This window comes from Callithrix jacchus, chromosome 4 (genome assembly GCF_049354715.1).
Source record: "Callithrix jacchus isolate 240 chromosome 4, calJac240_pri, whole genome shotgun sequence".
Classification (NCBI taxonomy): domain Eukaryota; kingdom Metazoa; phylum Chordata; class Mammalia; order Primates; family Cebidae; genus Callithrix; species Callithrix jacchus.
The window spans coordinates 162,663,198-162,676,301 of NC_133505.1; the positions used below are offsets into that span (position 1 = coordinate 162,663,198).

The 13,104-nt window shown below is 35.3% G+C and overlaps 1 protein-coding gene across 9 annotated transcripts in view; it reads right to left on the reverse strand.

Annotated features, from left to right (window-relative positions):
• The window catches only part of LOC128931851 (uncharacterized), a 60,060-nt gene that overhangs the window by 9,542 nt on the left and 37,414 nt on the right, over nucleotides 1-13,104 (reverse strand). For 2 of the 9 annotated variants that reach the window (XR_013534948.1, XM_078370837.1), the window contains 2 exons: nucleotides 7,503-7,536; nucleotides 1,572-3,987 (listed from right to left, as the gene is read on the reverse strand). Coding sequence is in view for 1 of the 9 variants with exons in the window: in XM_078370837.1 (XP_078226963.1) it covers nucleotides 3,870-3,987; nucleotides 7,503-7,536 (152 nt within the window). In the remaining 8 variants the exon portion in view is untranslated. Of the gene's footprint in view, nucleotides 1-1,571; nucleotides 3,988-7,502; nucleotides 7,537-12,325; nucleotides 12,651-13,104 lie in introns of those variants that run through there. The other 7 variants (XR_013534946.1, XR_013534945.1, XR_008480893.2 and 4 more) reach the window with 7 other exon arrangements.

Here is a 13,104-nt window from a genome sequence, read left to right on the forward strand (position 1 = left end):
CCAGTTACCTACCTTTTTCCTCTGAAAAGTTACATTGTCATGTTGGTTGAAACATTGTTAAAGATTTATTTTGACCTTGAAACACTGTTTACTGTTGAGCCAAGTAGTGTACTACTTTTCATTCTTGTGTATTACTACTTGTTCTCTTTCTTTCTCCTGGTCCTTTTGGCCTAATTTCTTTGTTCCCACTCTTTTTTCTTAACCTTCATTGTCTGCTTCCTCTGACTACTTCTTACTCTGGAATTAGCAATTGCTTTGGTTTTTATATGCTTAGATTTCGATTTCTATATATCTACTAGAACTTTTTAAAATATATTTGTCATGACTATTAATTTTTTTCTAAATATTCCTTTTAACAGCCTTATTTCTCATGAAATGAACTAATAGTTTCTCTTTTCTAATACAATATTTGTGAGCATAATTGAAGTTGTCTTCTACTTTTTTGTCTCTGTTTCTTAAGCACTTTACAGTATTTATTTATTTTGGTTCTGTCTTTCATGTTGGAGCCTTTCCTACAATCTATGATGATCTTGGCTGCTGTTCAGATTAAAGAATAAATCACAAAGGAAATAACTAGATGAGCCTGAATGGAAAGAACTTGTTATATAAGAGAGCTGTGCACTAGAGTGATAATATCATAAACTGGCATTTTCATGTAGGCATGTAAATGTCCATTTCTGTGGGGTCTAGTCTTGGGATAATTCAGTTTCTCCAAAGAGGAATCCTTGCTGTCGGTATGAAAATCCCAACCCCATAGAATTCAATGTTCCCAAATCCAGGCCCATACTATGTCTATTTTTCCAGAGCATAAAGATTCAGGGCATGTTTGTCACTGGCTGTGTGGAGGATGGGAGGGTATCTGGGTATCTAACCATTCCTTATACAGACATCCCATCAATGCCTCTATATTCAGCCTTGAAACGTTCACCACTTTCCAGGTCACCTGGTTCACCCCTCACTTGAACCTCTCTTTGAGTGGTGAACTGCCTTGCAATTTTCCCCTGCAGAAATGTAAGGTTCATGTTTCTTGTTCTGCTATATCAATTACCTATCCTCAGTCAGCTTTCTGTCTTCTCAAAATTTGGTAATATCTCTTAGCGGCTCCTGTCTCTTCAAACATTGTCTTTGTCTTTGAGGCTATATTCTTTAAAAAAAAATTATCTACTTATTTTAGTAGAGTTCCACAGGTAAGCATATATAATGATATGTGCTCAACTGATTATTTTGTACTGCTTGTCCCAGTACACATACTGAAGTTCCCAGAGAGGCTGGAGTAGCATCTGTTTATTTCATGTCTTTATCACAACATTATAGTTACTTGTGTTGTAGGTAGCATTAGATAACTTACTGTCTTAGGATAATACCGAATCATAAATTGTATTATAAGTTTCAGATATTTTCCATCTGATTATTATATTTATAATAAGACTAAAGTAATTAGAGACTGTTAGTGATTCAACTGTGAAAAAAATTTTTCAATTACTTATTTTGCATTTGGGGATCGTTTTAAGAATAATCTGAATTCACAATCTATTTAAAAGAAAAAAATCAGAGGCCAGCTACGAGTTCTATTTGATGCCAATTGCAAATATCTTTAATATCACACAATTAAAACCTATAGACATAAGTAGGAAATAAAAAGTAAATGCAATTTACTTATAAATAAAGGAAGTAAAGAAGGATTTTATGAAAAATACATCACAGCTATTGACACGCGTAACCAGTTTTAAATGTTGGATTGGTCCAAGCACTTTCATTGTTCTCACATTGATTTTATAAATAAAAAATATTATAAATTTGAACTTAAAAGTAAATCATATAGCACTTTAATCTGTTTTATGAGTTTCTACACGAACACTCTGATTGGAAAAAAAAATGTTTATTGGCCAAAAAAAAAAAAAACAGAACGAAAGAAAGAGAAAAGAAAAAATTTTTGCAAACCAGACAGTGATCTTAAGTTCCCTTACAGCACTACAATTTTATGATTGTAAGTCTCTTAAATTACTCTGTTTCACTTCATCTGTAAAGTCACAATCATAATACCTTTTACAGAATTATGAGTATCAAATTAGATACTGTATGGGGAGCTATAAATTCCTTTAGATGTGTAATTTATTATTAATAATCAAATCTGTGGAAATAAGAAAAGCAAAAAGTCCATGAAATTATAATACAACATGCAATTTTCTCTTTCCACTACTGATATTTATATACAGAGTTGTCCCCATATGTCTCCTTATATTTTTTAATTCTAACCTAAACAGTGGTGTAGCTTTAGTCACGTGGTCAAATCACGTTTGCTGTCAAATGCTGCTTCCCGCAGAAGAAACTCATGGGTATAATTATGCAGCTGTTGAATTTTTATCAGTAGTGCCATTCGTTTGCCAGAAGATTTCAGAGAAAACCGAACGCAGAAGGTGGAAGTCCTCTGTTGTAGCAGCTGAGCTCCTTCATGCCGTATTCATAGAGGGGTGCAAAGAACATAGCCATGCAAGTCTGCCCAAAATGTTTATGAAACACATCTTCCAATTTCATTTATATTTAATTTTTCAGTTATTACCAGTACCCTCAAAACACCCCTGTCAAGGGTACAGAAGTGTGGGGATAAGTGTTCACTGAGGCCAGGTGCAGTGGCTCATGCCTGTAAACCCAGCACTTTGAAGGGGTCAAGGTGGGTGGATCACTTGAGGCCAGGAGTTTGAAACCAGCAGGGCCAACACAGTGAAACCCTATCTCTACCAAAAAAAAAAAAAAAAAATTAGCTGTACGTGGTGGCATGTGACTGTAGTCCTAGCTACTTGGGAGGCCGAGGCATGAGGATCGTTTGAACCCACGAGGCAGAGGTTGCAGTGACCCTGTCTCAAAAAAAAGAAGTGTTAATGCAGTTGGTTTTTATGGCCTTTAGTGAAACTGCCAGAATTCTGAGCATATATACTAAATCATTTTAAATGTTCTTTGTAGTTTCTTATGTAGAAAAAAATGGTAATAGGGCGAGGTACAGTGGCTCATGCCTATAATCCCTCCAAGTGCGTTAGGAGACTGAGGCAGGTAGATCACTTGAGGTCAGGAGTTCAAGACCAGCATGACCAACATGGTGAAACCCCTTCTCTACTAAAACAATACAAAATTAGCAGGGCATGGTGGTTCACGCCTATAATCCCAGATACTTGGGAGGCTGTGGCAGGAGAATCACTGGAACCCTGGAGGGGGAGGTTGCAGTGAGCTGAGATTGCACCATTGTACTTTAGCCTGGGCAACAAGAGTGAAACTCAGTCTCAAAAAAAAAAAAAAATGCCTGGCGAGGTGGTTCATGCCTGTAATCCCAGCATTTTGAGAGGCCAAGGTGGGTGGATCACAAGGACAGGAGATCCAGACCATCCAGGCCAACATGATGAAACCCTGTCTTTACTAAAAATACAAATATAAGCTGGGCATGGTAGTGGGCACCTGCATTCCCAGCTACTCAGGAGGCTGAGGCAGGAGAATTGCTTGAACTCGGGAGGTGGAGGTTGCAGTGAGCCGAGATAGAGCCATTGCACTCCAGCCTGGGTGACAGAGCGAGACTCCATCTCAAAAGAAAAGAAAAAAGAAAAGAAAAGCTTAAAAGAACTTCTTTTTTGTTCCAATAGAGTCTGGAAGTGATTTGCTAGAGAAGAAAGAATCTGTTTGGGAAAATTTCACCTTCACTTTTGGGGTCTATTAAAATCTACTACAAATATTTGAGAGTTATTGACTTCTTACTATGAATATATGCACTATTTAACAACAACGAAAATAACCACCTGGCTTCAAAACAGTTCACAACTTGCTATCCAGTTTTGAAACATATCTCACGTGGTATCTATATTATCGTTAAGCGGATGTTCGAATCAAGGATCTGCTGCCTCATGGTGATATTCCGCCTGGATCTGCTTCTCTCCTGACATCATTTTGCATTTTCTTCCCTCTGTGAGTTTTGAGGTATGTTTACTCTGTGGTGTCTTGAAGCTGTTGACATGTCAAGTAGGAGACATAAGTGAGAAGACCTCAGTGACTGAAGCCCTTTATGTTCCATTAAAAAATACATGTTTACAATGGAAATTTATCGAATAGAAACAGAAGCTGTAGTTGGCACTAAAAAAAAAAAGACAATAAAATTTTGGATGATTGTAGGCTCGCCATCTTTTTAAAAAACTAGGAAGGAGAAATCCCAGCATATGTGTCACTGAATAACAACACCAGCCTCCCCGAGCCATCTCTAAATGTCTGTTTCACACAAAAATTATGCAGTGGTTCAGGAGCCCAATATTTTAAGACATTCCTGAAATGCTGTTTATTATTGATCCCAGAAGGGAAAAGAGAAGACCGATACGAGGACCACTGGGATAAGCAGATTGGTATTTAGAAAAGATGCCTGTTCTTTATACACAAACCAAATGGCATCGACAACCATGAAGAGGTCTTAACCGTGACATGTAATTCTATAAACTCTATACTGCTTAACAGAGTGGTGAAGGAGGGACATTCGGGTTAATAGCCTTTTACCATATCACCAATTTTTAGTTAAATAAACTATTAAACGGTACTCAAAACTACACTAGATGTTTTATTTTTAGGGGATTTTGAGGGGATGGGCTTGTGATTCAAAAGTGATATTAGGCCCTTTTCGTGCTTATCATAGACATCATTATCATACACAGAAGTATATGAAAGTACCCATCATAAGGATCAGATCAACTTAATTACAGAAAAGTAATATCACTTATGGATAGTGTTTCTCACCACAGGAAATCATTAGAAAAAGAAGTGGAATTAATTTAATATCTTTTTAAGCTCCTTAAAAGTGAGTCTCAGCCTTAATTGCTGGACATATGGACACATATTCTCCACTCAAAGTATGGACCTCATTTGAAACGCATCTGAAAATTGACCACATAGCCTGTATTGCAGTAAGGGATGCCCTGTTAACTCACAGTGCGGTGCTTTGCAGTTTGGATAACTCTATTTATTCAAAATATATGCCTACTATTAAAAGATTTTCTTACAAGACTCATCAGTATATTCCTTCCATTTCTTCCTTACTGTCTTCTGTTTTAATCTTGTTTATCTATATATAATTTCAAAGGGTTTAAAAAAAAACTACTGGAAATTAGGTGACTAATTAAGGAAGAGAAGAAAACAGAAGGAAGGAAAATAAGAGGAATCCTGTGGTTAAGTCAGTAAGAAGAAAGCAGGACACAGGTCTTGTGCACTTTCTACAGCTGCAATTGGGTTCTGAGCTTCTATGTTTCCAAAGCTAATGGAAAATAGGATGAAATACTTGATCCATAGAGTGCACTGAATAAATAAGCATTTTCCAGAAAATGTGTAATTATTTAGGAATTGCCACCTGAGAAATGTCACTCATAAATTTCACTCTAAAGCAACTAATATACCGAATGTAAATTACATGGGAGGACGGCATAAAACTTGTTGCTACAGCATCATGAATGGCACCAACTGTGACCCTAAGACATAACAATGGCCTTTTTGGCTGGGCGCAGTGGCTCAAGCCTGTAATCCCAGCACTTTGGGAGGCTGAGGCGGGTGGATCACAAGGTCAAGAGATCGAGACCATACTGGTCAACATGGTGAAACCCTGTTTCTACTAAAAATACAAAAAATTAGCTGGGCATGGTGGCACGTGCCTGTAATCCCAGCTACCCAGGAGGCTGAGGCAGGAGAATTGCCTGAACCCAGGAGGCGGAGGTTGCAGTGAGCTGAGATCGCGCCATTGCACTCCAGCCTGGGTAACAAGAGCGAAATTCCGTCTCAAAAAAAAAAAAAAAATGGCCTTTTTGTCTTTATCTTCAGTTCCAGTAGAACAGACTGAACTCAATAAATGCCACCAAGTGACTGGTCAGTTGCCAAGTCAAAAGTCTACACTGAGCTCTAAGTCAAATATAATTAGTGATCAAGGGGTCAGACAAGCACACTTGGTCTAGAAAAGTGGTGTTGCTAAGCAGCTACCTCTTAGATCCAGACTTTACCAGAACACCAAACCAGGAAATACTGGTGACTTCCAGACAAGTGAATCTGTGAGCCTTGCTGGTAGATTTTGAAGAAGTAAAGTATCCTCCCAGTCACGGTCCGTGGGTCATTAGAAGGGAAAGATCATATGGCTGTGCTTTTTGGGGGTTTTACATTCATGAAAATCTTTATGTTTAGAATTGTCAGGGTATCCTTGAAGGAGGCCATCAGTGTAGTCAAAATGTTTGTGTACCTTTGTTAAAAAAATTAATTAAATATAGACACTTAAAATATATCATAATTTTTGTATTCTTAGCTCTTTTTTACTTTTTACTATTCTATAAGCTTCAAAGATATAAGTTGGACTTCTCTCAACTATTGAGAGGCCTTAGATAAATGCTAAAATTTAAAACTACTCTACATGCTGTCCCCCAGCATCATGAGTACCTGGATTACAGCCACAGATAACAATCTAGAAATAACTAAACTGACTTAAACTGGAATTGGAATGTCCCCATCAGACTAGAGAACACTGAATTATGGACCTAGCAGTGATAGTGATGTGGTAGCCCCCAATCCCCCAAGGCCCCAATGATTCCTGTAGACCCCCTCAAACCTTACCCGAATTGATCTGTGTGACAAATAGCTGACTGAAGTAATGGTATATCCCTTCTGAGAATAGATTATAAAAAGACTGTGAAAGACTGCAACTTTTACCTGGGTATGTCTCTCTCTCTCTCTCTGACACACACACATACACACACACACACACACACACACACACACCCCATCCATCCTGTGGAAAGCAAGCTAATATATTGAGGGCAGCCTTATTGATAGTCCCACGTGATAAGAAACTGAGGCCCTCTAACAGCCTGTAATGAACTGAAGCCTGCCAACAACCACATGAAATAGTTTGGAAGCAGATCTTTCGACCACAGCCAAGTTCTGGGATGACTGCAGTTATATCCTGAGTCAGAATACTCCAGCTAAGCTAGAAAAATATTGATTCTAAGTAGAAATTTAAGTATATATATTGTAAACCCTAGAATGATCACTAAAGCATGTATACAAAATGATATGGTAAATAATGCAATAGATAATTTAAATTATATTTAAAAACTGTTCAAAATAAACAGAAGATAGAAAAGGGGAAGGGGATAAACAGAAGAACGAACATCAAATAAGTAGTATTATAATTAAATATAATATAAAATATATTATTATAGTCTAGGCATTTCCATTAAGGGTGAATAGTCTAAAAATGTTGATTAAAGTACAGATTGTCAGAATGCATGACATAAAATGTATGACCCAGCTACATGCTGCCTACAATAAGCTCATTGGATATGGGCAAGCAAAAAGTAAAAGGATGGAAAAAGATATACCATACAAACACTAATCAAAAGAAAACATGAGTGGTTACATTAATATCAGACAAACTGGGCTTTAGAGCAAAGAAAAACACCAGAGACAGAGAAAGACGTTACATAATGATAAAAGTATTCACTTACCAGGATAACAAAACATTTCTCCATGTGTACATACCTGAAAACAGATAACAATTCACATGAAACAGAAACTAGCACAATTAAGAGAAATAGACAAATCTACAGTTGCTGTTAGAGACTTCAGCACTGCTCTCACAGTAATCTGTAGAAGCAGGAGACAGAAAATCAGCAAGCATATGAAATAAATGAACATCACCACTGACCAATGGGATCGAATTAAACTTTATAGAATATTCCACCCAATAGCAATTCAGAATGTACATTTTTTTCAAATGCATTTGAAACATTCACCAAGACAGAACTCATCCTCAGGGAGTTGCGGGTGGAGGTTGGGATGACATTTTAACACATGTGAAATAACTAAATTAAATAATAAGAGTAGGTTACATAATCATAATGAAAGTGAAGTAGAATCTATGACAGACAGATAATAGGAAAGTCTCTAAACACTTGCAAATTAAAAACACTATGATTACTAATATTCAGCACTACTATTAATAATCAACACTATGATTATTTACAAAATAATCATAGGGGAGGTAGGCAGGCCTAGAGAAAACTAGAGATGTTCTGAATTGAAAGAAAATGAACATAAAACATGTCAAAATTGGTGTGACAGGGCCAAAGCAGTGCTTAGAGGAAAGTCATAGCATTCAATGCTTGTGTCAGAAAAGAAAAAGTAAGTCAAGTAGATAATCTCAACCTTTCACCTTAGGAATGTAGAAAAATAGTAGCAAAGAAATCCAAAGCAAGACAGACAGAGGAAGGAATACAGATTAGGACATAAATTAATGAAATGGAAACACAAAACTCATCAGGAAAATTCACAAAAATCAAAGTTGTCCCAGCAATACCAACAAAGAATGAAGAGAAGACAGAAATTATAAATATCAGAAATAAAAGAAAATACTATACTCTGCAACTGTTAAAAAGAAATAAGAGAATACCATAAACAAATGTAGTTACATAAAATCAAACATTTGGGTGAAACAGACTAATGCCTTGAAAATCACAAACTTCCAAAACTCACCTAAGTTTAAAGAGATAACTGGATAGTCTTATAACTTTTAAAGCAATTTAATTAACCATTTTTAAAACTTTGAAAAAAGGAACTTCTAAATGGTGTTACTGATTAATTCTATCAAATATTTAACAAAAACTTGTTTCAAGAAAATAGAAGAAGAAGAAATATTTAATAATTTATTTTATGATGACAGCATTACCCTGTTAACAAATCAGGCAAAGGCACTAAAAAAAATGTACAAACCAATATCCTTCACGGACAAAGATTAAAAAAATTTAACAAAATGTTAGCAAAGTAAATTTAGTCATATTTTTAAAAATTGTACATCCCAACTAATTGGGACTGATCACAGGAATGCAGGAGTGGTTCAATATTTGAAAATCAATCAATATTATTTACTATATTAGTAGCCAAGGAAGTAAAGTCTTATGAACATTTGAATTGATATGGAAAAAACATTTGAGAAAATTCAACATCCATTTATTGTTAAAAAAAAAAAAAGACTCAAGAAATCAGGAATAGAAGGGAATTTCCTCAACTTGTTAATGAGCAGTTAAAATCCACATCTAACATCATGCTTACTGATGACAGACAATATTTTCCTTCTGAAGTCAGGAATAAGGAAAGAATGTACATGCCCACAATTTCCAGCCAACATTGCACCTTAAATCTTGACTAGTGCAATAAGGCAATAAGAAAGAAATGGCACAGACCGAAGAACAATAAATAAAACTGTCTCTAACCATAGACATGATTGTCTCTCTAGAAATGGGAATTTCTGTATAAGAAGTCCTAGAACTAAGTTAATAATTTAGCAAGGACACAGGCTATAAGATCAACACAAAAATCAATGGTATTTCTGTCAACTAGCAGTGGACAACTGAAGCCAACATTTTATTATAGCTCCAAAACAGGTGGAATACTTAGATGTATAAATCTAAGAATACGTGTACAGGATTGCTATGCTGAAAAGAATGCTGATGAAAGAAATCAGAAAAGATCTAAATAAATGAAGTAACATATCTTTTTCATGTACTAGAAGACTCGCCATATTAAAGATGTTCATCATTCACAATCGAGCTATAGATTTGATTCAATTTTAATCAAAATCTCAGTAGAATTTTTTTAGCAATATAGGAAAGATTTTAAATTCATGTGTAAAGCGAAGGAACTAGAATGCCAAAAATTTTGAAAGGAGGGGAATAAAGTTAGAAAGAGATTACTCTTTTAGGACTTACTATAAAAATAAAGACTTGCCCAGATAAACAAAAGCTGAGGGATTTCATCAACACCAGATCTGTCCTATAAGAAATTCTAAAAGGAGTTCTTCAATCTGAAAGAAAATGATGTTAATAAGAAATCAGCTAAAGGTACAAACTCAATGGTAATAGTAAGTACACAGACAAACACAGAATATTATAACGCCATTACTGTGGTGTGTTAACTATTCATACCTTGAGTAGGAAGACCAAAAGATGAACCTACCCAAAATGATAACTACAACAACTTTTCAAGACATGGACAATATAATGAAATATCAATAGAAACAATAGAAGGTAAAAAACAGAGAGTATGAAGTTAAAAGCATACAGTTTTTATTAGTTTTCTCTTTGCTTATTAATTTGTCTGTTTTTGAAATTGGTGTTAAGTTGTCATCAGTGTAAAATAATAGGTTAGAAGATGTTATTTGCAAGCCCCATGGTAACCTCAAATAAAAAAATTCCTACAACAGATACAAACAAAAAAGCAAGAAATTGAAACATACCACCACAGGAAATCACCTTGGTTAAAAGGAAGACAGAACAGAAGAAAAGAAGGAAGAGAAGACCATGAAACAACCAGAAACAAGCAACAAAATGGTAGTAGGAAGTTCTTACTTACCAGTAATAGTAAGTAAAAGCCTTAAATGTAAACTGACTAAAATATCCAATCAAAAGACATAGATTAGCTGATTGGATTTAAAAAAATTGACCAAGGATCTGCTGCCTACAAGAAGCACACTTCACCTGTAAAGACACACATATGAGGGAAGCGGGGATAGTTAATGGGTAAAAAAATATACTTAGATAGAATAAATAAGAGTAGTATTTGATAACACGAGTGACTACAGTAAATAATAATTTATTGTACATTTAAAACTAACTAAAAGTTTAATTGGAGTGTTAGTAACACAAAGAAATAATAAATGTTTTCAGTGATGGATATCCCATTTTCCCTGTTATCATTACACATTGTATGCCTGTATCAAAGTATTTCATGTACCCCATAAATACAAATACCTACTTTGTACTCATAAAGATTAAAAATTAAAAAAGACTTACTGTAAAGCTAAGAAAAAGGTGGAATGTTAGCAAAGGTCAGTGGAACAGAATGGATAGCCTAAATATAGACCCAAACCCATTCAGTTAATGAATTTTTGACAAAGGTGCAAAGGCTATTCAATGGAGAAGGATAGTCTTTTCAATAAATTAAGTTGGAAAGTCTGACTCTAAAATCGGTATGCAATTGATATGCAAAACACTAAGTCTTCATTTTAAACCTCACACCTCACATAAAAATGAAAGCAGCTCATATATCTACATGTATAAAGACTAATACCATAAAATACGTAGAAGAAAACCTAAAAACAAATCTTTATGATCTGAAATTATACAATGAGTTCTTAGATGTAAAAACACAAACCATAATTGGACTTTATCCAAATTACTTTCTCAGTGTGAAAGCAACTACTGAGAATTAAAGAGAAAAAACCCTGGAAGTTAGGAGGAAATGTTTACGAATCATAGATCTGCAAAGGCATTTATTCGGCATACATAAAGACTGCTCGAAACTCAACAGGAAGCAAAAACCCAACTGAAAATAGGCAAAATACTTGAATACATGACACCCAAGATGATATAAATAAGGCAAATAAACCCATGAAAAGATGAGCAGCGTAATTAGCTGCTAGGGAAATGCAAAGTTAACTTATGATAAATCCCACTACATATCTATTAGAGTGGCTAAAATGAAAAAAATTATGCCTGTACCAAAGTCAAGCAATGGAACAGAGAAAATGGGATTCTCCTACATTGCTGGTGGGAATGGGAAGCACCTACACAGGGAACAATTTAGCAGTTCCTCGTCAAGTCAGACAAGCACGAACCACAAGACTCAGCAATTCTATTTCTTGAGTATCTACCCTTAAAAATGAAAATAATATTAACACCACCACTCGTACATGAATGTTTATAGCAGTCCCGTTTATAACTGCCCAAAACAGGGAAAAAAATCTTTCAATGGATGAATGAATAATCAAACTGTCACACATTAACACAATGGAACACTATTGCAATAAGGAATTAACTATTGATATCAGAAATGTCTTGAATTAATATCAAAGGCGTTTGCTGAGTGAAAGAAACTAGAGCCAAAATATTCCATGCTGTGTGATTCCATACTGTGTGATTTCATTATATTGCATACTTGAAAGACAAAACTGGGGATGAGATGAGCTCACTTGTCATAGTTTAGGGGCTACGAGAGAATATGACGACAAAGAGCTAGCAAAGGGACACAAAAGGAAATTTTGGGGGTGATAGAACAGTTCTGTAGCCTAACTATCATGGTGTTTACTTGAATCTATACCTGTGTTAAGAATATATAGACCTGTACATGCAAAAAAAAAGTTTTTTACTATAATTTCAAAATAAAATAAAGATTTAGAAATAAAGCTACTATAAACAGTAAACATATATTTTTAAATAACAGATATCAGTCACAAGTATAATGATGTTCAGAAATATTTTTTAAAAATACTTACTGAAAAATGGAGAATCTGAGACATTTAAGACTCCTGAGTGAGTAAAAGTTGTTGAATCTCCATCCTTGGTTTTGGGACTTAATCTATAGCTGAGGACATTTCCAGTGTCTTTCTTGCTGGCAGAGGGACAGTGGCAGGTGAGTTGTAATCTGATAGAATGGAAGTCAAGTCTTAAGCAAAGCTGTGCCAGCATCTGACAAGGCAGCTGACATGAAGGGGACAGGCGGCCTGCCTTGGAGGGCTCCTCTGCAGGGCACCGCCGACTGCAGTGGAAACATGATGCTCACAGCTTTGCATGAGGCCAAGCTGCTAAAAATCAAGTGCTACACTTGTCATTCAGGGCTTCCTTCTTCAAGTCACAATTAGGAAGCACCTGAGTAAAATGTCCCACTTAGCTAATTTGCTCATGGGAACAGGGTAGGTGGAAAGAGATCTAAGAACAGTCTAAAGCTTTTATGTAGGATGTAAACATTTTTTAAATATCTAATAATGAAAGGAAATACAGACTAGATTCTTAAACGTAAAAAAAAAAATCCAAACAGCATGGTTCGTATGAAAAGCCATACCCAGATGGATACTTTATTCAGTTTAAAAAACAAATAAATGAAGCATATATTTATATAAAATACATAACTGGAGGCACACCTTTGTATATAAAATACATACTTTGCATTCATTACAACAAATGAGGCAGCTCTTTATGTACTGACATGATTTTGCCTAAGAGCTTTATGTTGCCTGAAGAATATGTTGTTCTAAATGAATCATTTATGTGAAAA